We start from the raw sequence: 22423 nt of genomic DNA, 5'->3' as shown, positions 1-22423 counted from the left end.
TAAATTAAAAATTAAAAAATAAAAAAAATATATATATAAGAAAAGGGGAAGGGACAGAGGGAAGGCAGCCATTGGGGATGGGGCAGAGATTGGAGGGATGCAGCCGCAAGCCCAGGAATGCCAGGAGCCACTAGGAGCTAGAGGAGGTGGGAAGGATCTTCCCCTAGAGCTTTCAGAGGGAACACGGCCCTGCTAACACCTTGATCTTAGAATTCCAGGCTTCAGAACTACAAGAATAAATTTCTGTTGTTTTAAGCCCCCAGTTTGTGGTAATTTGTTACAGCAGCACAGGACCAAATACACCAGGTGCTATGAACTGAATTGTGTTCCCTCAGATTCATATGTTGCAGCCCTAACCCCGAATGTGACTGTATTTGGAGAAGGGGCTTTTAGGAGTAATAAGGTTAAATGACGTCACAGGGGTGCGGTCCTAATTTGATACGACTGGTGGCCTTATAAGAAGAGGAAGAGATCTCTTTCTCTCCCTCTCCACGAGCACACAAAGAGATCGAGGAAGAGATCTCTTTCTCTCCCTCTCCACGAGCACACAAAGAGATCGTGTGGGCACACAGAGAGACGGTGGCGCCTACAAGCCAAGAGAGAAGGCCTCAGAATGAAAGCTGCCTGCCAGCACCTTGATCCTGGATTTCCGGCCTCTAGAACAATAAGAAATGTTTCTTTTGTTTAGGCTGCCCTGTCTGTGGTATTTTGTGCTGTCAGCCTGAGCAGACTGAGGCACCAGATAGCCCAAACCCACAGTGATGCAGTGGGTAGCTCAGGAAGGTCCAGGGAGCAGCACTAGAGGCCAGAACTTTGGGCCAGTGGCCCTCAGGAGCCCCAGTCCGACAGCATCAGCAGGCTGACCGCACACCCTCCGGAATGCAGCTGGCAAGTAACCCGCAGGAGACGGGAATCGGTGGGGGGTTGGGCCTCAGAGCCAGGCAGAGTCCCGGCCCCACAGGCCAAGGACAGGCGCCAACAGCACTGAAGCGGACTTCAAAGACGGTGCTCCATGGGGAGGTTTTATGAAGGTCACGAGGACTGAAAAATCACCCCCAGGGGCCTTTTCTGAACTGGAAGTGGGAACAGGAAATAGCTAGATGAGATTCATCTTGGAAAAATGCAAGCTCATACATCTGGGTAAAACTAATCCAAAACACAGCATGAGAAAGCACAGTGCAGAACACAGGGGAGAACTGCCACCCCCAGGGCAGCTGAGAGGGCCCAGCCAGGAGATCATCTGTGCAGACTCTGACTTTTTTTGGGGGGTGGTCTCAGCGTGGGCAGCAGGGGGCTGGGGACCTAGACATCTGGGAACCCCAAGCCAGGTTTATTGGAGATAGAGGGCTGAGGTCTCCGCTTCCCAGCTGGCTGGACAGTGACCTGGTGGTCCAGGGAGGGGAGGAGAGGAGCACGCCAACCATCGATATTGTGGTTTTGCCCACCTGTGCCCAGGCCTCCACTCAGTGGGCACTGAGGATCACCCCTCACAAAACCTCCCTGGTCCTGTGGAAATCCTCATTTTTGCAAGTTGCCCAGTGTTTTAAGTATTCAGGCACGATGGGTCATTAAAAGCTGCCTCTGCCTCCCCAAGAGAGAACCCAGGTGCCCGGGATGGAGACAGAGGCCATCAAGAAGAATGGAGATGGTTTCAGGGGATAGGCTGCTGCTCTCTGAGGAAAGGCAGAACCCACAGATGGGGAACTCCAACTCCTTACAGAGAGCCTGGGAGCTGCCCCTTCCCAGATGGCGGGAGGAGAAACGAGCACAGGAAATGAGAGAGGGGACGCATCCCAGGCCTACCAGCCAGAGTGTGTGTCCTGGGCCCGGGAGGGCAGGTGGGGAGCTGGTGTGGAGGCTGAGAGGAGGCCTGGGCTGAGGCACCAGCCTGCTTCAGCCCTGTGCCGCAGCCAGGGAAGACTGAGGAGATCACATAGCATAACAAAGAGATTCCAAAGCGTAGTGCCTGAAGATATGAGAGACATACAGGAACACTCGATGTTGTCAAGATGTCAGCTTTCCCAACCTGGTCTTGGGATTCAACACAATACCAATCTTGGAAAAGGAATTGCTGGGTGAGATTTTTGTTTTCATTTTGTTGCCTATGGTTGCTAAATTGGCTTCCAAAAAGTCCCTCCTACAATCTGCCAGTTCCCTCATGTGTGATCAATTTTGTAAACGTGTCGGATAATGCAATAAGTGAAGATACTCTCATTTAAGTTTGCCCTTCCCTGATTGGACGAGTCAGGCAATCTGGTATGTTTTTGAGTAGCATTTCTTCTGTAAATTGCCTACTGGTGTTCTTGCTTGTCGTCTTTTCCTTATTAATCTGTGGACAATTTCATAATTACAGGAATTAGATTTAAATTCCAAATGTGTCACACTCTTCCCCTGGTTTGCCTTTTAATGTTTAAATACATTTTAAATTTGTATGTCTTCAAGTTTATCATTCTTTTCCTTTAGTGTCTCCAGCTTTATTGTGATACTTTAGACTATAAAAACATTCATCGACTCCCCATTACATTTTTTTTTTCTTTTTTAGATTTGAATATTTGATCCATCTGGATTTTATTTCCGTGTTAAGCAGTAAGGGAGGGAGCCAACTTCCATTTTTCCAAACGGCCGGCCAGTCGTCCTAACGCCATTCGATTGAGAAAGACTGAAAACCCTTTCCAGGGGTTTGAAGCGGTCGCTCCACCAGCACGCTCAATCGCGCATCTGCCCGGGCCCGCGATCCAGGGGCCCCGCGCCGCCAGGTTTCCGGGGCCCATCGGTCCAGCCCGATCCAGTCGGAGGGAGCGAATAGCAGGGGCGAAGAGCAGGGGCTGGGGCGGATACTCCTCTCCTGCTGAGAACGGATCCCTCTCCTACCCGCCAAGGACCCACCACTAACATCCCCCTCCCCCCCACGCGCCGAGGACGGATCCCCTGATACCCCCACCTCGATCTCCCCTCTTAGCCTCCGAGGACGAAGCCCCCAAGCCCGCGCCGAGGTTTCCCTAACCGCCCGCCTCCTCCCTCCCAGCTCCTGCCCGCACCCCTTTTACCCCACCCCCCTACCCCCCACCCCAGTCTCTCCTCCCGGGTGGTCCCAACGATGGGACGGGACTTTCCGCGAGGGTAATTTAAATAAAAGGTGTGTGCTCTGGTTCTATTTGCATAGAGGCGGGGACTCTGGCGCTGAGAGGCCGGAACACCCAATCAGGTGAAACCCCGGGACCTCTACCTCGCTCCAAACGACCCTGGGGGCGAAATCCGCCCAGAGACTTAATTTGCATGGGGCGGGGCCTGCCTCTTTGAGTGGGGCCGGGCGCCACTTCCCCTTCCAATCGGCTTCCGCCCGCTGGCTTCCGCCCGCTAGCTTCCGGCTTCCGTGAGGCTTCCGCCCGCCTTCCGCCCGCCTTCCTTCCGGCTTCTGTCCAGTTTCCGTCTGCCTTCGTCGGGCGCCGCCCGCTGCACGCTTCCCTGGGGTCACTGTCTACCTGGCTGAGCCACGCATGGGCCGCAGCCGCCGGGCCTTCCTCACACGCCTGGCTCTCTCCAAGGGCTTCCGCGTCCTGGACGCCTACAGGTGCGCGGTCGTGGCGAAGCTCGCCGCCAGGCGAGGCCACCTTCCTAGGGCCGACCTTTCCGAGGGGCGCGGGGCGGGTCCGGCGCCCACGGCCTCGCCTCACCGGGGAACGTGGCACGCCCGTATAGGTATCACCATGCCGTCGCGCCCGGTGGGCCGGGGGACGCTGCTGAGTGGCGTGATGGCCTGAGCACAGATGCCCGTGCTCGGAACTTTGCAGCTGACCAGCCACTTTCACATACGGTGTTTCCTTACTGCTGAAGATATTGAGATCTGAAACGACTCCCACGCAGCTGACCCCGGGGCGGAGGGGCACCTGAGGTGTTTGGATTCCAAGTTAGCCCTGGCACTTCATGGTCATATAGCTTTCCTGTCAATTTCCTCTTTTGTAAAAGGGTGTTAGCAGTTAGGGCCAGGAGCGTTTCTGTAGGACAAGGAGAGAATGTATGGCGGAGGCTTTATAAAGGGCCATGTGAGTGTAGCGGTGGTTAACAGTCCTTCCTTAGGTGAATTCATCTTGCCCTGTTAGCTAAACTGATTTCTCTCCTCAGGGCTGAGAAAGTGACTTTTCTTCTACTTCAAAGAGTAGAAGAAAACCAAACAAAAACAAAACCACTACAGAAGCAATGCTGTAAGTAAGGGAGGAGGGTTCCCATGGTTTTGAAGTTGAAAGAGCAAGTGAATCAGAAGCCAGTCCCCCTAAAGCTTAGTTAACCATTCCCAGGGGTGCAGCAGACCCACTCAGGAGAGGATGATGACCACGGCCTAGAGTGTACTGGGCACTATCTAAGCCGTTTTGCTTATTAGCTCATTTAATCTTTAAAGCAACCCTGCAAAGTAGATATGTTATTATCTCTGCTTTGTGGATGAGGCAATCAAAGTACAGAGATCAGTGATGTGCCCAAGGGCGCACAGCAAGTGTGTGGCAGAGCTGAGGTTCAAACCCAAGTAGTCTGTCTCCAGCACTTCGATGAAGACCCCCTCCTGGTCCTGGCCCCTGTGCCCCTGGCCTCTCCTTCCTCTGGGGTTGGGGGGAGAGGGAGACAGACATGTTAACACAAAAAAGGGTTGGTCTTATCATAGCTAGAGCCGAGAACCACACACAGCTCTGCAGATGCTGGCGTGGTGGAGATGTTTGTCTGCCAGGAGGAGGGGCTGGGAGGTCTTTCTGCAGAATGAATAGGTGGTCACCAGGCAGAGGGGATAGTAACAGCAAAGGCCTGGAGGCATGGAGTGAAGCAGGAAGAATGGCAGGTCTGGGAAAGGGCTCCGGGCCCCACTTCCTCTTCTTCCCTCCGCCCAGCTCGGAGGTGACACACGTCGTGATGGAGGGGACCATCAGCAGAGGAGGCCGTCTGCCGGCAGGAGCAGAAGCGCAGGACGGCGGCCCTTCACCCAGGATGCACCCGCCCAGTGCTCTTAGATGTAAGCTGGTTCACGGAGAGCACGGCGGCCGGCAGCCTGTCCCTGTGGAGTGCCGGCACCGCCTGGAGGTGAGCCGGGTGAAGATGAGGGTGGGGCCCCAGAGAAGGCCCCAGCGCAGGCCGGAGCTCAGCTGGGACAGGTGACACGGCAGCAGTGCCTCAGTGTCCTTCACGTGAGGTGGGCGGTGAGGGCTCAGCCCAGACCACCAAGGGGCCCTGGGAAGCCAGGCCGTTCCTGCTTCTCCTCTCACCATGGGTGCAGACTCTCTTGAGATCCAGTTATTTTTAGCATCTTTAGGCCTTTCTTGCTTATCAAGTGGATGAGACCGTGACCCCAAGTGAGGCCAGCAGGAGGCCGTCCTCGGGGTGCTGTGAGGTTCATGGCCTCCGCCCACCTCAGTGCTTCCTGGGTGAGCACAGCTGGGGGCTTCAGGTGTGGGCTCAGAGCAGGGCTGCCTGCATTCAAATCCTGACTCTGCCTGTGAGCCACGAGGCCTCGGTGTCCCCGTCTGTGAAGTGGGGATGACAGGCACCCCAGCCCACTTGCTTGAGAGGGTTCCGGGACGTGGCGCACATACAACACGTGCGGTGGCAGGTGGTGCCACTCCTGCTGCTCTGGCCTCTGCAGGGCGACACCGCCTCTGCCCCGTGCCTCTGGCAGTTCTGCTCTGAGAGTCGACCCCTTCTGTCCCGAGAGCCCTAGGTGACCACCCAGGAGAGGCAGGGCTCCGGGGGGCTTCCTTGGCTCCTGCCCACCCTGCAGCCTCGAAGCGGCCTGTATATTGCTCCTCCCCAGGTGGCTGTGTGCAGGAAGGGGCCGCCACGCCCAGCATGGGGGCTGCCCTGTGCCTGCCAGCATCCCACACCCGTCACGCACCACGACGCCGGCCTCCCTGGGATGGGGCCAGGCCCTCCCCTGTCCCAGCCTTGGAGGGGGGGGGGGTGAGGTACCCCGCCATCCCTGCCCCTCACCAAGGGCCGCTCCCTGCAGGAGGCTCTGGAGACGCTGGCAGAGGCCGCGGGCTTCGCCGGCGTTGAGGGCCGCCAACTCTCGTTGTGCAGAGCGGCCTCAGTGCTCAAGGCCCTTCCCAGCCCGGTCACGGCCCTGAGCCAGCTGCGTGGCCTGGCCCGCTTTGGAGAACACTCGCGCAGGGTCGTCCAGGTCGGTGCTCCCCGCACTTAGCAGGGCTGGGTGGGGGGAGGCGAGGGGGCCGCAGGGCCTGGCCAGGGCAGGTGGCTTGGTGGCTCAGAGCCCAGCGGCGGCCAGCCACCCTCTTCACTCAGATTCCTCACGTGTAAACTGGGGCCACAGCACCTGCCCTAGGGGGACTGAGAGGACTCAGCCAAGGGAGCTGCCGGGAGCCTGGCGGGCTGGTAGCTGGCACCACTGGCATCAGCTCAGACCGTCCCGGATGGTGGAAGAGGACCCCTGGGCATGAGCACCTCTTTTTACAATGCGAAGTATTTGAGGACCCAAAATGTGAAGCTGTCCTTTTGTACACTTACACTGAGCGAATATATCGTGATGGAAAAGAGACTTTTGAATTCACTTATGCTTTTAAATGAAGTCTTGTTGAATTCACCTATGTTTTAAAAGCAGTTGTTTACGTATCCCGGGGCTTGTTATTTATCTGAGAGGTGGCCCATGTTCCCCGCCCTAGGGGCTTGGAGGCTCCCTGGGCACAGTCTTCATTTCCAAGTCCCCCGGGATCCTGCTTCCACAAAGCCCCCCTGCTGGGCCTTGGGCCCCCGGCTCTCCTCTTTCCAGTCAGGCTTTGTCTTCTCCCACAGGAGCTGCTGGAACACGGAGTGTGTGAGGAGGGGGAGAGAGTCCGGCTCTCGGAGAGGTACCAGGCCATGAAGGTACGCAGGGCAGCCCCCGGCAGGGGCACGCAGCTCCACGGTCCTCCCCCAGAGCCACAGCTCGGTTCACGCCATGTCAGGCGGCAAGGGGGGCGGTGGGTCCCCCCCGACCCGGGGTCAGAGAAGGTTTCACTGAGGATCTGGCAGCTCAGCCGACACCCGATATACACGAGGCAGCCAAACGGAGGTGGATGAGAAGCTTGTTTTGAGCACAGGGAATTTTCTAGATCACTCGGCACCATCTGTTCTTATTTGACTATTGATGGCATATTCTCAAGTATATCACATGCTCTGGCCCTTTACACAGAGCATACTGAACAAAACAGAACCTTTTTCCGGGTGCCACGGGGACCATTAAATCTGTGGGGCTGCTCACCCTCGCAGTGTCTCCACCTTTGATCTCATGTACTCATTTTCTTGGTGGCGTCCTGCCTGTGTCCACGGCGCACCTTCCTGCTGGTCCCGCCCATTTCCGGTCTGATAACGGAGCCGCCAGAGCTCTTGTGGATGCCTCGGTCGGGCTCCTTAGACACCCTGGTTTTGTGGCTGGAGGTTGTCAGATCAGCGACTGGTCGGGGGTGGGGGGTGGCTTCAAAAAGGGAGAGGAGCCCTGTGTGAAGGATGGGGGGCAGGGGGCTTAGGGGTATGGAGGCAACAAAGGAATTAGTGGCTGGAGAAGCGCTGAGAGAGGGCAGAGCCATCTGCTACCTCCCCCGGGGTAGCCCTGAGTCCCAGAAGGCATCCAGGCCAGGAGAGAAGTACGTGAACAATTAGAAGTTTACTGTTATAAACAACGTGATTAGGTTATTCTCAGCATCTTTCCCATCCAGTTCATGCTCTTGGTTCAGGGGATCTAGGGAAGGATGGCCAGCACAGTCCCAAAAGGGCAGGCTACAGCCGGTCTGCAGGAAGCGGGGCTCAGGGACACGAGTGCCACCCAGCTGTTCTTCCTCCCCTGGGCCTGCTCTTCTGTTTCAGAAGTCCCGGGGGAGGGGCTCTGAGTGGCTGGCCTAGGGCAAGTGCCCACCCCTGTCCAACGAGCTATAGTCAGGGAAGAAACAGGTGAGTTGCTAGCGCCCACCCTGTGTGTGGGGTGCCCGTGTGAGGGCAGCTGGCCACCCCACGAGAGGTCAGCTCCAGCAGCGTAGTTAGTTTCCACTGGCCTGGACGTCTCTGCTGACCCGTGGCCAGGCAGTGGCAATGGTCGTGTTTGAGCCTGGAACAGAGCCCCAGCCAGCCCTAACCCGTTCCTTCCAGATCCTGCTAAAACAACCCCCTGGCTGTTAACTGCCCGTTTTTGCTGCCTGTTAAGAGGCAGAGCCACAGTAATGAGTCCTAGCTGCTGTGGGGTGGGGGTGGTATGGTGTTCCCGGTGAATGCACGGACTGTCAGGATGCCTGCTTTGGTGGTGTTGGAATCATAGGCTAGAACTGTACAAGTTCTGGGGAGAGACCCTGCCGAGGAGGGGACCGAGGCCTGGGGAGGGAGCACGTGGGCTCTTTCCCTGCCGTCCCCTGTGAGGGTGGGCTGTGTAGGCCAGGCTCGGGGATGGAGTCCTGCCTGTGCACTCGCTGTGTGGCCTTGAGCAGGTTGCTTAAACTTGAAGGATGAGAGTGGGATGCCACTTGCCCGGCCAGACGACGACTTAATGAGGCCACTTGTGTGACGCTGCAGTGGTGCTGTCCTGGGGCACGCCTTGCACGGCTCAGTGTCGTCATCCGCATCTCGCTGTGAGAGCTGCCTCCTGACCACGCTGTGCTCATCCTCCGAACGGCACCTCACTCAGATCTTTGGGGTCGGGGTAAGGACTGCTGACCGGTGGTACCGGGAGGGGCTGCGGACGCTGGACGACCTCCGAGAGCAGCCCCAGAGACTGACCCAGCAGCAGAGAGCAGGTGAGCCCTCTGAGAGCGCTGGGCCCTGGGCTTCCCCAAAGCACCTGTGCCTGAAAGCCTCCCACACCATGGAGCCCTTAGCTCTGACGCACGGCATGTGCTCGTGGCTGCCTGTGTGGCAGGGAGCGGGGTGAGTGTGAAGACGGGCATCTTTATTTGGCGGGCTTCCTGACCCAGTGGAGTCAGGACCCAGTGCAGGCCCTTCTCAGTGAACGATAACGGTCAGAGTAGCTGCCGTGACATTCAGGATCTCCCGGTTAGACTTGTACCTGGACCAGCATGCACCCCTTACTCCTGATTCCACAGAGGGGAGGGCCTGTCAGAGCAGCCCGGGCCCCGGGCACGCTTGCTCGTGTGCTGCCTGGCGCCTTGGCCCACTGGCTGATGGCATGGGGACCTGTGCTCAGCGGGGAGAGGCTCAGTGAGGAACCTGCTAGGGGGAGGTGGCGCCGAGCAGTGGAGAGAACGTGAACTTGAGAGTTTGTCAGGCCTGGGTTTGAGTCCCATCTCTGCTGCTTACTAGGTAGGAGACCGTGGCCCTGAGTCTTGACTTCTCTGAGCCTGAATTACGTTCTCTGTAAAGCACGGGATCCCGTGAGCTCCTTGGCGTGAAGCCAGCAGGTCGCAGGTGTTGAGCAGACTTTTCTCCGTGTGGCCTGACTGGGGACCCTGCTGAAGGAGCCCCACAGCCTGGCACTCACTGCCTCATTGAACATCTTCCCAGGGGCTGGGGGAGGGGAGGCCAGCTGGGGGTCCTGGGAGAGTCGCCTGGTCGGTCGGCAGGAAGTGAGACCACAGAGCCGTGCGTCCAGTGGAGCGTTATGGTGACACCCATCGGTTCCGCTCAGTCTCCTCTCCCCGGAGGAGAGGCCTGCAGCTCTGACTGAGCGCACATCCTGCCCGGGGCCATTTATTCCCACACGTAAACCTCTCCTAACTGTGTGTGTGCAAGGCCCAGCGATCCCTCTGACAGGGGAGGAGGTGGACGTGGGCTAGAGCAAGGTGTTGTTAAGCGGCGGAGCCCTCTTCTTCGCATCTCTTTATCACCTCCCGGCCCCGTTTTATGGATGGGAAAACCGAGGCGTTGAAAGGGATAGTCTGTATCTTGATTGTGTCAACATCAGAATTCTGGTGTGACCTACAGTAGTTCTGCAGGATGTTACCGCTGGGGGGAACTGGGCAGAGGGCACAGGGGACCTCTGTTATTTCCTTCAACTGTACGTGAACCTACAATTATTTCAAAATAAGCGTTTGATATTTAAGGGAGAGGAGGGGGTAGTGGGAGAGAGCTAGAGAGGGCCGGGCTGGGCAGGTCAGGAGAGCTGTGCTGCCCACAGGACTCCAGCACCACCAGGACCTGAGCACCCCGATCCTGCCGTCAGACGTGGAGACCCTGCAGCAGGCGGTGGAGGCAGCCGGGGGGCAGGCCCTTCCTGGGGCCGCCGTCGCGCTGACCGGCGGCTTCCGGAGGTAACGGGGCTCCACGTGCCCTCCGGCTCAGCTCCAGGCCCTTCCCAGTGAAGGCGTCTGAGGCGGGACCACCAAGGTGGGCCTTCCCTCACTGAAGGGATTCGGGAGAACACGGAGGCTGAGAGTCAGACTGGCCCCCTCCGGGGGAAGTTGCAGGGCCACGACATGGACTTCCTCATCACCACCCCCAGGAGGGCCGGGAGGCCGGGCTGCTGCCGAGTGCCGTGCTGCCTGAAGAAGCAGGCGAGGGGCTTCCTGCTCCCCTCGCTGACGGTCCTGCCGGGATCCTGGCTCCTGTCCCAGCCCCACGTGGCGGTACCCGGCCATGTCTGCTCTCCCCCCAGGGCCTTGTCCTGTACCGCCAGCACCAGGCAGACGGCAGGCAGACGACCCCACCCACCTGCCCCGGCAGAGCCACACCATGGATGCCTTCGAGGGGGCTTTCTGCATTCTCCACCCGCCACAACCCCCAGGGGATGCTGTAGGGGCGCCCAGAGGCCCTGCCTCACCCTGACCACCTGGTGGTCACCCCCATCAGCCCGTTCCCCTTTGCGCTACTCGGCTGGACTGGCTCCAAGGTAGGGAGTGTAGGCCACCCTGGGGTCTGGGGTTGGTGGCCCTGCTGATGCAGTCGCTCTTCCCCCAGCGTTTCGAGCGGGAGCTGTGCCGCTTCAGCCGGAAGGAGAGGGGGCTCTGGCTGAACAGCCGTGGTCTGTTTGATCCGGGGCAGGTGTGTTGCTGGGACGGGAGGCCTGGGCGGGGAAAACGGCTCTCTGCCCAGCCCACAGTCTGCATCGGCCCCGGGGCCCTCCAGCCTGGGACCCACAGGGCCCTCAAGAGGCACCCCACCGCGGGGCTGGGCCCTGCCTGCCCTTCCAGCCTCCTCGCCACACCTGTCTCCAGGAAGCTGCCGCCGTGGTGGAGTGGCTCCCAGGCGCTCGTGCTTGCACTCTGTTGCAGAAGACGTTTTTCCACGTGGCTTCAGAGGAAGACATCTTCAGACTCTTGGGCCTTGAGTACCTTCCCCCCCAGCAGAGAAATGCCTGGTCCTATTAGCTGGCCCCCACTTCCACTCTCTGGAAATGGAGGGTGCCATTTGAGCCAGACGCTATGGGTGTTGTGGTCCCTGAATGTTTCCAGGTGGAACATGCACTGCTGCCCCAAGTCCTCACGCCTCCCAAGCGGGAGCCCTGTCTGTGTGGACCAGCAGTCCCCCACAGACACCCAGTTCAAGGTGTCATGAAATGAGCACGTGGAACAAACTAAGCTGTATTTTCTGAATGTGTTGCTGGTGTGGGTGACCAGGGAGCATAGGTATTGGTTCTGCCCAGAGGTCAGCTACAGGGTGCTGGTGAGGGCGGGGGATGTGGACCTAAGACAGATAGACTTCCAGTTATTTCTCCAACAAAAACGGGTTTATTCAGGATCAGCAGAGAATGGGTCTGCAACCATGGCAAGCCATGTGCAAGTCCCCAGCAAAAATGGAAAGGAAAACGCTTTTACAGAGGGGAAAAGGAATTTGGGAGGGCTATAGTAAACAAGAGTCCATGGCTTTTCATTGGCTGAGTCCTCATCAGGAACGAAGAGGAGATCCTTCTTTCTGTTGGGCTCTGCTATCATCACAGGGCACGAGCGCTCCCCCTTCTGGTCTCCCAACTCTTGAGGTTTCTGTTTATTAATCTTTTTACACTCCCCCTTTCGAACAAGATGTTTCTCTGAAAGCATCACTAATCTGAGTCAGGCTTTCCAGTTTCAGGGTCTTTTTGTCTCTCAATACAAGGAAGGACCTTTCCTGGGTGTAGTGTCCCACATCAGAGGGAAAGTGCACAGACTGGAGATCTATTGAGGTCATATTTAAGTAACAAGGAGGAGTAGGAGGGACAACTCTTAGGCACTTTTTATCTAAAGTCCCTGTGTTACCAAGATCCTAAATGGTAGAGATTATCTGAAGCCTTATGTAATCAAAGGTTTGGTGACAAAATTCCAACAGGCCTAGTCTGAATATCTTTGGAAAGCTGGCTCATCGGATGTCGTCTGCTTCAGTTCAGGGAAATCTTTACTTTCAGGTCACCAGATGATTTGCAGGTCCAGACAGGGTTTGGTGCTTTCTTTAGGTGTGTCATGTGAATCCAAGAGTTGTATTCCTTGGAGTTTTGCAGCACAAGGGTTGGTTAGCAGTACCTGATAGCAGCCTTTCCAGCAAGGTTGAAGAGAGTCCTTCTGGAGGTGTCTTTTCCAATAGATGAAATCTCCAGGTTGCAAGGTGTGATGTTTAAGGTCTTCATCTCCCAAGAGTGCACTCTGAAAAGGTTGCCTACCAAAACATGGTTATTTTTAATAGAGGCAATTAGGCCTTTGCAGTATTGGAGTATCTCTCTTTTTATTAGTTGTGGGTCAAAAGAGGCAGGAGCCAAGTGCACTGGGCATCCTGTGACTGCCTCAAAGGGTGTAAAAGTTCCAAAAGAGGTGGGTCTATGATTTAGAAGGACCAACAGCAATGCTTTTGACCAAGGTATTTGGAGGGCCTCTACAAGTTTTGCCAGTTGAGTCTTAATAATGCTGTTAGTGTGTTTGACCAAACCAGAGGATTGAGGGTGGGAAGTGCAGTGAAAGTGTTGTAAAACTGGCCAAACAGCACAGACTTTTTGAAGCACCTGGCCAGTGAAATGGGTTCCTCTATCATTATGAAGTTGAAAAGGAGTTCTCCAGGTAGGATAATCTTATCCAAGGCACTTCAGTCACAGAAGAGGTAGTAACCTATCTGTAAGGGAAAGCTCCAGTCCAGTGTGAAAACATACATACCATGACTAAAACATACTTATATCCATGAAATGGAGGAAGTTGTATGAAATCCATTTGCCAGATCTCAAATGATCCATCAGGCAATTTAAAATGTCCAGGAGCAGTACAAACAGACTTCCCTGGGTTGTAATTCAGACAAGGGGAACAATGAGTAGGTACTTTCTGTGGCCTTGTTAGTGTTTCCCCACCAATACTGACTCATGAAGGCTATCATCTTGTCAGTAGACCAGTGGTTTAATGCATGTACAGTAGTGAGGAGTGGGAATTTTACAGTCTCCGGTAGAACTGGGTTGTTACTTGGTCTGAACCAGAGCTTTCTCTTTTTTATCAAACCAACAGTCGTTGAATTTCCAATCTTGTTTTTCTTTTCCTGAGGCCAGTTTTTGGGCTTCTCGAGCCAGTTTTTAAAGGAATCACTTGAGGAAGTATCCCTTTGGACCATGACAGAAGTTTAGCTGCTGTGGTTCCTTTAAAGGTGGAATTCCTTGCAGAAATTTCGGCAAGGTGATTTACCTTAGCTTCCAGAGAGTCCAGTTTAGAATGCCCTGGAATCTTACTGATAACTCAAGGGTGGATAAAAGTGTTGCATCCAATAATTCCTGAACACGGGGGCCATTTTTAATTTTATTTCTGCTGGAAATAAGGAAGCCACATTGCTTCCACAACATTCCAAAATCACGAGCTACTCCGAGAACGTATCTACTATCAATATAAATATTGGCAGTTCTGTCCTTGGCTAAAGTACAAGCCTGTGTGAGAGCATATCATTCAGCCTGTTGGGCCAAAGTAGCCGTAGGTAAAGATGCTGCCTCAACAACATCAAAAGAATTGCAGTAACATCCCCAGCACAATATCTGCCATTGTCCCCTTTTAAATAAGAACCATCAGTGAACGTGAGGTCAGTGTTACCGACTGAAATTTCCTAGAGATCATTATGAGGAGTCAGGAGGTGGTCTGTCAGGGTTAAGCAGTTGTGAGGGACTTCCTCAGTGACAGAGGAGAGAAGAGTAGCAGGGTTAAGGTTATTACAACGTAGAAGAGTTATGTGAAGACCAGCTGACGATAGGACTCCAAAGGAGGTGAGACGCCTGACTGAGAAAAGTTGAGTGTGATGAGAATTCAGGAGGGCTATTGCATGAGGTTCAGAAATGATTAAAGGAGATCCCACAATGATTTTCTCAGCGGCCTTAACCACAAGGGCGGTGGCCGTGATGGCTCTAGGCGAGAGGGGTATTTATTTCCGTGTTACAGGGTCCAGTTGCTGGCCATAATACGCTGTGGGTCGACGGTGGTCTCCATGTTTTGGGGTGAGTATCCCAAGGGCATTCCCTTCTTTTTCGTATACAAGAAGGGAATCTGATCATTGGGATGCCTAAGGGCAGGTGGGTCCTTCAAACTCTCCTTTAAGTCCTTAAAATCTGTGTCATCTGGTTCTTCCCATAAAATTGGATTGGAGTTGTGCTTCAGTAAAACATACAGAGGTTTGGCCATGAGAGAGAAATTTGGAACTCAATTTTGGCAATAACCAACTAGCCCAAGAAAACCTCACAGTTGGTGCTTAGTTTTGGGTTTAGAGAAACTTAGGACACCAGGAAGTCTGTCTGGAACTAAGTGTAGCCCTTGTTCTGATATCAGATGCCGTAAACAATGAACCTGGGTTTGGGACGAACTGCAATTTATCCTCACTGCCGTATGTCCCTTTAAGGCTGAAAGCGTTAGCAGGTGGATGATGACTTCCTGTGAGGAGGTTTGAGAAAGAGCAAAGAAGCAAATCATCCACATGTTGCAGCAAAGTAGAACCTCTAGGGAACTTTGTATCATCCAAATCAGCCTTCAGGAATTATGAGAAATAAGGACTTTCAGTAAAACCATGAGGTATTACTGTCCAGGTGAATAGTTTTTCTTCTCAAGTGAAGGCAAAAAGGTATTCGCTAGGTTCAACCGGAATGTTACAGCATGCACTGCATAAATCAAGTTACAGTAAAGAATTTACCTCCTGTGGGAATGACTGTTAGGAATGTATGAAAGGAGCAACAGGGTGTCAAGGGATAGCTATGTTGTTTATTACTTGGAGGTCCTGGACAAACCTACACTCTTGGCTTTTAGGTTTCCTCATCTGTAAAATGGGAGTATTACAGGGGCTAGTACAAGGACTAATGAGGCCCTGAACCTTGTAATCTTCAATTATGGGCTTTATGCCTGGGATGGCTTCTTTACTTACACATTGTCAATTCTGGGAAGAGATTTTGAGAGATCTGTTTGAATCTCGATGGGAGATGTGCTGTGAATTTTGCTACTGTCAGTGGAGATTTTGCCCATAAAAAGGATGGTAGCTGATTCAATAGGGACAAATGATCTGTGTTTCCAGAATCAGCTCTAGTATCATCAGAGATGGAGCAAATAAAAGATATCAAAGAGTCGTTTAATTCACGTTGTTGTTTACTCTGATGACTACTGTCAAATTCTGGAATTATTTCCCCCTTTTGGGAGAAAGAAATTCTGGCCTGATGCTTCTCTAAGAAGTCTCGGCATAATAAATGGATAGAGGTAGAGGAACTAAGAAGAAAAGTGTGTGTATCTCTCAGAGGGCCTAAACAAAGTGGAATAGGTTCAGAGACAGGAGCCTGTTGAGGTTCATTGGCGATCCCCACTATTTGAACTGTTTACTCTGAGGCAGGGGCTGCTTTATAGTAGTGGGGCTGAGCCTTGAGAGTGTGGCTCCAAGTGTCAATTAGGACTGGAAGAGATTCGCCACCCAATCTGGAGAAATGTTTCTCTAAGCCAGTTAAGAGGGAGGATTGAGAAGAGCCCCGTTGTTGAGAATTGGGAGGATGGTGGAAAAGCTGGTTAGAAGACTGAAGGTGCCTGAAGCACTTAAATTTGTAAAATCTCTTTTCCGAAGTCTTGGCTCTTTGCAATAATAGCAGAAACTAGGAGGGTTTTGGTTTCATTTAGGAGCCTTCATTTGCTGGAGTTGAAGATAAAGGATTTCAGCTGTCTCCCTTTTAGGTGACTCCTCTAAGAAAGTGAGAGAACTGGTTTGCAAGATTAACTAAATCTGGAGTGGACACAGTTTTTCATTCCATCCTGTTCCTTTTTGCTAGAAGGGAAAGGTCCTGCTTCAGCCCACTAGTAAACATAGAGTTAAAAGCTGCCTGGGTAGAATTAACATCTGAAGGAAGATCAGAATTTTCTTTAAAAGCAATCTGAAGTCAATTGTTAATAGTCATGAACAGATTCATTAGATTATTGTGTGCAAGCCTGCATTTTGTTCCAATCACCAGGCTTTGGAAAAGCCACAGGACTTGCCCCATAAAGTCGCCTAGCAATTGCCTGAGGCTGATCATATGAATTAGCAGGGTGGTCTCCCGGTTGTAACTCTAAAGGCCTTTTAGGGTTTTCCCAAGTAGCAGTTCTCATCCCATGCTGGGCCTGGCCTTCACCGACAAGCGTATGAACTAGCTGACGTAAGTCAGAGAAACCGGGTTGCTGAGTTTGAATGACTGTATTAAATTCCTCAGCAAGTCTGTGAGGATTTTCAGTTACTTTGGAAAAATCTTTGACTGTGGCTCACAGTTCACCTTTAGTCCAGGGCGTATATATATACGAAATTAAGGGTGTAAGTCTCTGGATTCTTAGGAGGCTTAATTTTAAAGGGACAGGTTCTGATAAGTTCAGAGGAAAAGCGAGTGGGGAGAGTTTTAGAGGAAAAGCGAGTGGGGAGAGTTTTAGAGAAAAAGGGAAGCTCAGTGAGAGAATTAGTATGGGGAACTGAGGCGCTAGAGCAGGTGTAGGTGGCCCAGAAGAGCAGGAAGATGGCACTGGAGGCATGGCCTGAGCACGAGGGGCTGAGGGAGGGAGACAGGATGTTGCTGGAGGTGGAGCCTGGGACAAAGCAGCCGAGGAAGAAGAGCCTGAGGCTTTGGGAGCAATTCCATCTTTTTAATCATTCGTTTGCCTCAAAGTCTTATTTTGCAGAAAGTCAATTTTAGGCTGCTGATAACGTTTGGAAGCCTCAAAATACCAATCAAAATAAGCATTCCATTCAGTTTTGGAAATTTTAGGGCCCTGACAGTCCAATTCCGTTTTAAGAAAAGTAAGCTCCGCATAATGGCCATCGATATTCTAGATTGCCTTTGGTGAGGTGGGTCCATTTAGTTAGAAATTCTCATGAGGGGCGGCAATGGCAGAGAGGCCCGAGGACCTAAACCTGCCCAATGCTGTCATCACCAGGATCATCAAGGAGGCGCTCCCAGACGGTGTCAGCACCTCCAAGGAGGCCCGGAGCGCCATCTCCCGCGCTGCCAGCGTCTTCGTGCTGTGTGCCACATCCTGTGCCAACAGCTTCGCGATGAAAGGGAAATGCAAGACACTGAATGCCAGCGATGTGCTCTCCGCCATGCAGGAGATGGAGTTGCAGTGGTTCATGACCCCTTTAAAAGAAGCTCTGGAAGCTTACAGGAGGGAGCAAAAAAGGCAAGAAGGAAGCTTCAGAGCAAAAGAAGAAAGACAAAGACAAAAAAACAGATTCGGAAGAGCAAGACAAGAGCAGGGATGAGGACGACGATGAAGATGAGGAAAGGCTGGAGGAAGAAGAACAGAATGAAGAGGAGGAAGTGGACAACTGAAGAGGATGGGGAGACGCAGCTCGGAAGGTTCCACTCGGAAACGCCGTACACGTTTGTGTGAAGCTTTTTCATGCTGGGCAGAGTAGTCTTAGGCAGAAGATCGAAATAAAAACTGAATTATCATCAGGATTATCATCAAAACCAGCGCTTCCCAGACTCGGAGCATCTGAGTAGTGGAATCCTGTTTTGCTTAATCAGTCTCAAGGTTGTGACTTTTTGGCAAGAGGGATTCTGAACAGCCAATTTAATTGGTCAATTTGATCTCTCTTGTTTACTTACACGTATAGTTAGGCAGTTGTTGATCCCCAGTTCCCTCCCCACCCCCCCAAAAAGTAATCATAACTTCCATGCTGCCGACTGTGTTCCAGATCACAGAGGGAGTCAAAGCTCAGGAAAAATTGGGGTTTGATCATGGTCAGCCTATTTGATTATACAGTATTTGGCAATACTAGCTTATTTCAGGTGATCAGAATGGCTTAGCTTTAGGAAATTACTATAAGGGTTCGAGAGAACAATGAAATCTGTTCTATTGCCTCCTCACTTGACAGTAGCATTAATTGAATTTTGGTTTCTACAGACCCACTTGGCTTGGACCCCTTCTATACTGCCTATAGGCATGTTACCTGCTTGGGTGGCAATGTTCTTGGCACATAACACTTTTAAATCAACAGAGTACAGTTAGTCAAGCAAGGTTGCCAGTGTCTTACTCTTGTAAAACAGATGGTTTAGTCTTAAATGCACCTCTCTGCCTGTGACTGTACAGCTTCAGGGTTTGTTGTCACCTCCTGGAAGGTATAAAATTCCAGGCTTTCTCTTCTTGTAGTCCATCTCATAGACTTGTGGCTTGGCTTTTCATTATTCCAATTCATGACAAGTTCCAGACTTTATTTCTTCTAGGCACAACTTTCTCCCTCTGTGCTTCTCACCTCCTGTCTCTGTTCTGCCTCTCCTCTGCTCCCCATTCCCACTTTCTCTGTCCCTCTTTTTCTCACTTCTGCCAATCCAGAAACTTGGATGACCTGCTTAATATCCCAAAGCGTGGTTTCCTCTGATTCCCTAGTTCTAATCTCATGTCTTTTAAAAATGATTTTGTAAACCTCTCTGAACCATAAGGGAAATCTGATGATGCTCAGGAATCTAATTCCTCCCCTAATCCATCCCCTTTAACTGCTTCTGAAGTATCTCTGTTGACCTTTCCTAGTTTTCTTCTCTTTCCATTTGGTGCTTCAAGCACTTTTTTGTTCGTCTCTAAGTTGAGTGCTTGGAGGTTGAAAGGTAGTGAAATGTAGTGTGACACTGTTAATTTGTTAGATGAATACAGTGGAAAGTTTGTTGATAAATGAGTGAAGAATATTGAGAAAATTATAATGCTTTGTATAAACAAAAATTCCTGTTAAAAGTGAAAAAAAAAATTCTAATGAGGAAGGGCTACAGTTTTTAAACATAAGATCAGCCAGAGGGACATCCCTGGTGGTCCAGTGGTTAAGACACTGCACTTCCACTGCAGGGGGCATGCGTTCGATCCCTGGTTGGGGAACTAAGATCCCACAGGCTGCACTGCATGGCCAAAAAATAAATTAACAACAACAACAAAAATCAGCCAGAGTCCCTGTAAGGGGGGGGGGCTGCCCTCAAAATATTTAGATAATTGGGATCCCATTTTTCAGCAGTTTTTCTCTAGAGTAAGAGAATAATTTTTAAAAAGTCTAAACAGCTCAAGCAGCTTACAGCTTAAACAGCTTGCAGCCCAGACAGTTCAAATATCTCTTAACAGCCTGCAGGCCTAATACCAGCCAGTTGTAAAGGAATAGGTTGGTCCTAGAGGAGCCAGGCCAAAGGCTTCTCAGCAGAGTTCCAACAGAACAACCGCTATTCCAAAGGAATGGCCCGAAGGCTGAACTGGCACAGTTCCGATGAAATAGCCTCTGTTCCCAAAGGAATGGGCTGAAGCCTAGCCAGTTCCAGTTGGAAGAGTCTGATTTCAAAATCAGATGAGTACTTGAGTACAGAACAAGGCCTTATCCAGAAAGGACAAGACCTTAAAATAGATCCCAGGTAAAGCCTGGAGAGCTTCAAAGAGGGAGGAGGCTCAGATCCAGGAGAAGTACCTTCAAACTCCAGGGTCAGTGAGAAAATCAGTGAGCAGCAATGGGCTCATGTGGGTACTGCACCTGTTTACTTACCAGCCCATCGGGGGTCTTCTCTGGGTCCCTGTACAAGTCACCAAAATGTTGACCTAAAACAAATAGACTGCCAGTTATTTCTCCAGCAAAAATGGGTTTATTTGGGATCAGCAGAGAATTGCAGTTCAGGGTCTGCAACCATGGTGAGCCACATGCAAGTCCCCACGTGGCAAGGGAAGGAGGGGGAAAAGGAAGTTGGGAGACTGTAATAAACAAAGAGTCCCTGTGTTTTAATTGACTGAGCAGTTGCCAGGATTGAGAAGACTCTTCTTCCTGCTGGGTTCGGCTATTGTTGCAGGGTGTGGGAGCTCCCTTTCTGATCTCCCAGCTCCATTTAATTGAGGTTTCTGTTTATTAATTTTTTACAGGGGCATCATAGCTCTGTGACCCTTGGCCAGAGGCCTCAGGCTCCTCCCCTGTAGAGCATGGACCTGAATGGGGCTTTGTTTCTGGGGTTGTTGTTATAGAGCCTGAGGTAGTGGATGGCAAATGCTTTGCACAGTGCCTGATTCAGCTTCTAGCCTCAGGGCCTCTGAGCTGAGAGGTGGAGGCGGGTCTCTTGCCTGCTCGGAATCTACCGCTGGCTAAAGGGTGTGCTGGGGCATCTGGAGAAAGGGCCCAAGGGTAAGGAGGTGGGAGGAAGAGAACTTTCAATGCTGACCCACCACCTCCTGCCTGGGTTAGGCCTGCATCTCTCAACCAGGCTTTCTGTCTCAACCTTTGCTCCTTTAAGGTCTGTCCTCAAAAGTCTTAAAAACAGGTCACATGGTATCTTTTACTCCTTGCTCAAAGCCCTCCAGTGGATCCCCACCTCTCAGTAAAGCCAAAGTCCTCACAGAGGCCCCTGGGGGCCTCCACCTGCCTTATCTCCTGCACTACCCCTCTCTCAAGCCCCACTGCCCTGTGACAAGCAGGTGCGCTCCTGCCTCACTGCTTTCCTACTTGAACGGTCCTAGACATCCATGAGGCCAGTGGGTGTTTCATCCTCTCACTGAGGGGGGCCGGCCACGTGGTGGTCTCTCATCCTCAAATCCCCAGGCATGCTCCTTGCCATAAGGCCTTTGCCCTTGCTGTACTATCCACCTGGAAGTGATCTTCCAACTCAAAATTCTCTTTATCAGGTGAGAACTTCCCTGGCCAATCACCACATAAAAATTATATTTTTTAAATTAACATGCCGTAAAATTGACTCTTTTGGTGTAAAGGTTTATGAGTTTTAACACACGTTTAGACCCATTCACCTCCACCAAAATCATGACAGCCCCTCATTCTATCCTACTGTGGTCATATGCTCTCCCACTCCAAGCCCACCCATTTGGTTTTTCTGTGTCTCTACAGTTTTGCCTTCTCCAGAATGTCATGTAAGTGGAACCTGACTATATGTAACCTTTTGAGGCTGGCCTCTCTTACTCAACATGCCTTTGAGATTCATCTAAGTTGTTGCTATTCCTCCTTCTTGTTGCATAATATTCCATGCCATGCATAGTCCACAGGTTACCCATTCACCTGTTGAACATTTGAGTTGTTTCCAGGTTTTGGTGATTATGAATAGACCACCTGTAGACATGCATATGCAGGTTTTTGTGTGAGCAGAGCTTTTCATTTCTCTTGGGTAAATAATAAGACATAGGATCACCAGGTTCTATAATAAGTGTATGTTTAACTTTATAAGAAAGTGCCAAATTGTTTTCCATAATGGCTGTATCATTTTGCAATCCACTAGTGAGGAGAGCCACACATGTAAGTTAAACATGTACCAGTCGCCAGGTGCTCTGTATCCTGCCAGCACTTTGTATTTTCAGTATTTAACTGCTCTAGTAGGTATGTAGCAGTAGCTCATTGTGGTTTTAATTTGCATTCCCCCAGTGTCTACAATGTCAGCCATCTTTTCACTGGCTTATTTACTGTCTGTATATTCTCTCTGGTGCAGTGTCTGTTCAAATTTTTGCCCATTAAAAAAAAAATTGAATTGTTGGCTTTCTTACTGTTGAATTTTGAAAGTTCTTTCTGTATTCTGTACATAAGTCCTTTGTTAGTTATGTGATTCATAAATATTTTCTCCCAGTGTGTAGATTATCTTTTCATTCTCTTACCAGTGTATTTTTCAAAGCAGATATTTTAATTTTTGCTACGTCTGCTTTACCAGTTTACCAGCTTTTTTTCTCAGCCATTCAAAATAGCTGTTATGAAGAAATTCAACAAGCTACAAGAAAACTCAGAAGACAGTTCAATGAACTCAAGAATAAAATTAATGAAATTACTATAGAGATTGAAATTATAAAAAAGGACCAAACAGAAATTCTGAAGCTGAAGAATTCAATGAATGAGATATAAAAATCAGAGCTGAAATAAATGATATAGAGACCAGAAAAACAATAGAAAGGATTAACAAAACTGAGAGCTGTTTTTAAAAAAAATAAAATAAAATTGACAAACTTTTAGCTAAACTAACTATGAAAAAAAGACTCAAATAAAAAAATTATAAGAGAAAGAGTAGACATTATAATTGATACTGCAGAAAAAAATTAGATAAGAGATTACCATGAACAATAATTGACAACAAATTAGATAACCCAGAAGAAATTAA

The 22423-nt window shown here is 51.1% G+C and overlaps 1 protein-coding gene, 1 long non-coding RNA gene and 1 pseudogene across 2 annotated transcripts; all 3 read left to right on the top strand.

Moving 5' to 3' along the window:
• The first annotated feature begins 2002 nt into the window (after positions 1-2002).
• On the top strand, positions 2003-3154 carry LOC132371610 (uncharacterized). The gene is made up of 2 exons (XR_009504890.1): positions 2003-2075; positions 2543-3154. It is a non-coding gene; the product is annotated as an uncharacterized LOC132371610 (long non-coding RNA).
• Positions 3155-3276: 122 nt separating this feature from the next.
• Positions 3277-14327, top strand: POLM (DNA polymerase mu). The gene is given in 17 exon segments (XM_059932540.1): positions 3277-3286; positions 3379-3571; positions 4875-4908; positions 4910-5015; positions 5018-5064; positions 5792-5883; positions 5980-6157; positions 6787-6860; positions 8635-8753; positions 10091-10223; positions 10349-10401; positions 10404-10442; positions 10527-10594; positions 10597-10739; positions 10741-10801; positions 10870-10953; positions 11184-14327. Coding segments are annotated over 17 exon segments (1530 nt in total). The 3' UTR covers positions 11280-14327.
• Positions 14328-14340: 13 nt separating this feature from the next.
• Positions 14341-21805, top strand: LOC132372130 (DNA polymerase epsilon subunit 3-like; annotated as a pseudogene).
• Positions 21806-22423: the final 618 nt, after the last annotated feature.

This window comes from Balaenoptera ricei, chromosome 9, assembly GCF_028023285.1.
Source record: "Balaenoptera ricei isolate mBalRic1 chromosome 9, mBalRic1.hap2, whole genome shotgun sequence".
Taxonomy (NCBI): Eukaryota; Metazoa; Chordata; class Mammalia; order Artiodactyla; family Balaenopteridae; genus Balaenoptera; species Balaenoptera ricei.
The sequence above is the reverse complement of the archived record's forward strand: the minus strand, read 5'-3'. Positions and strand labels throughout refer to the sequence as shown.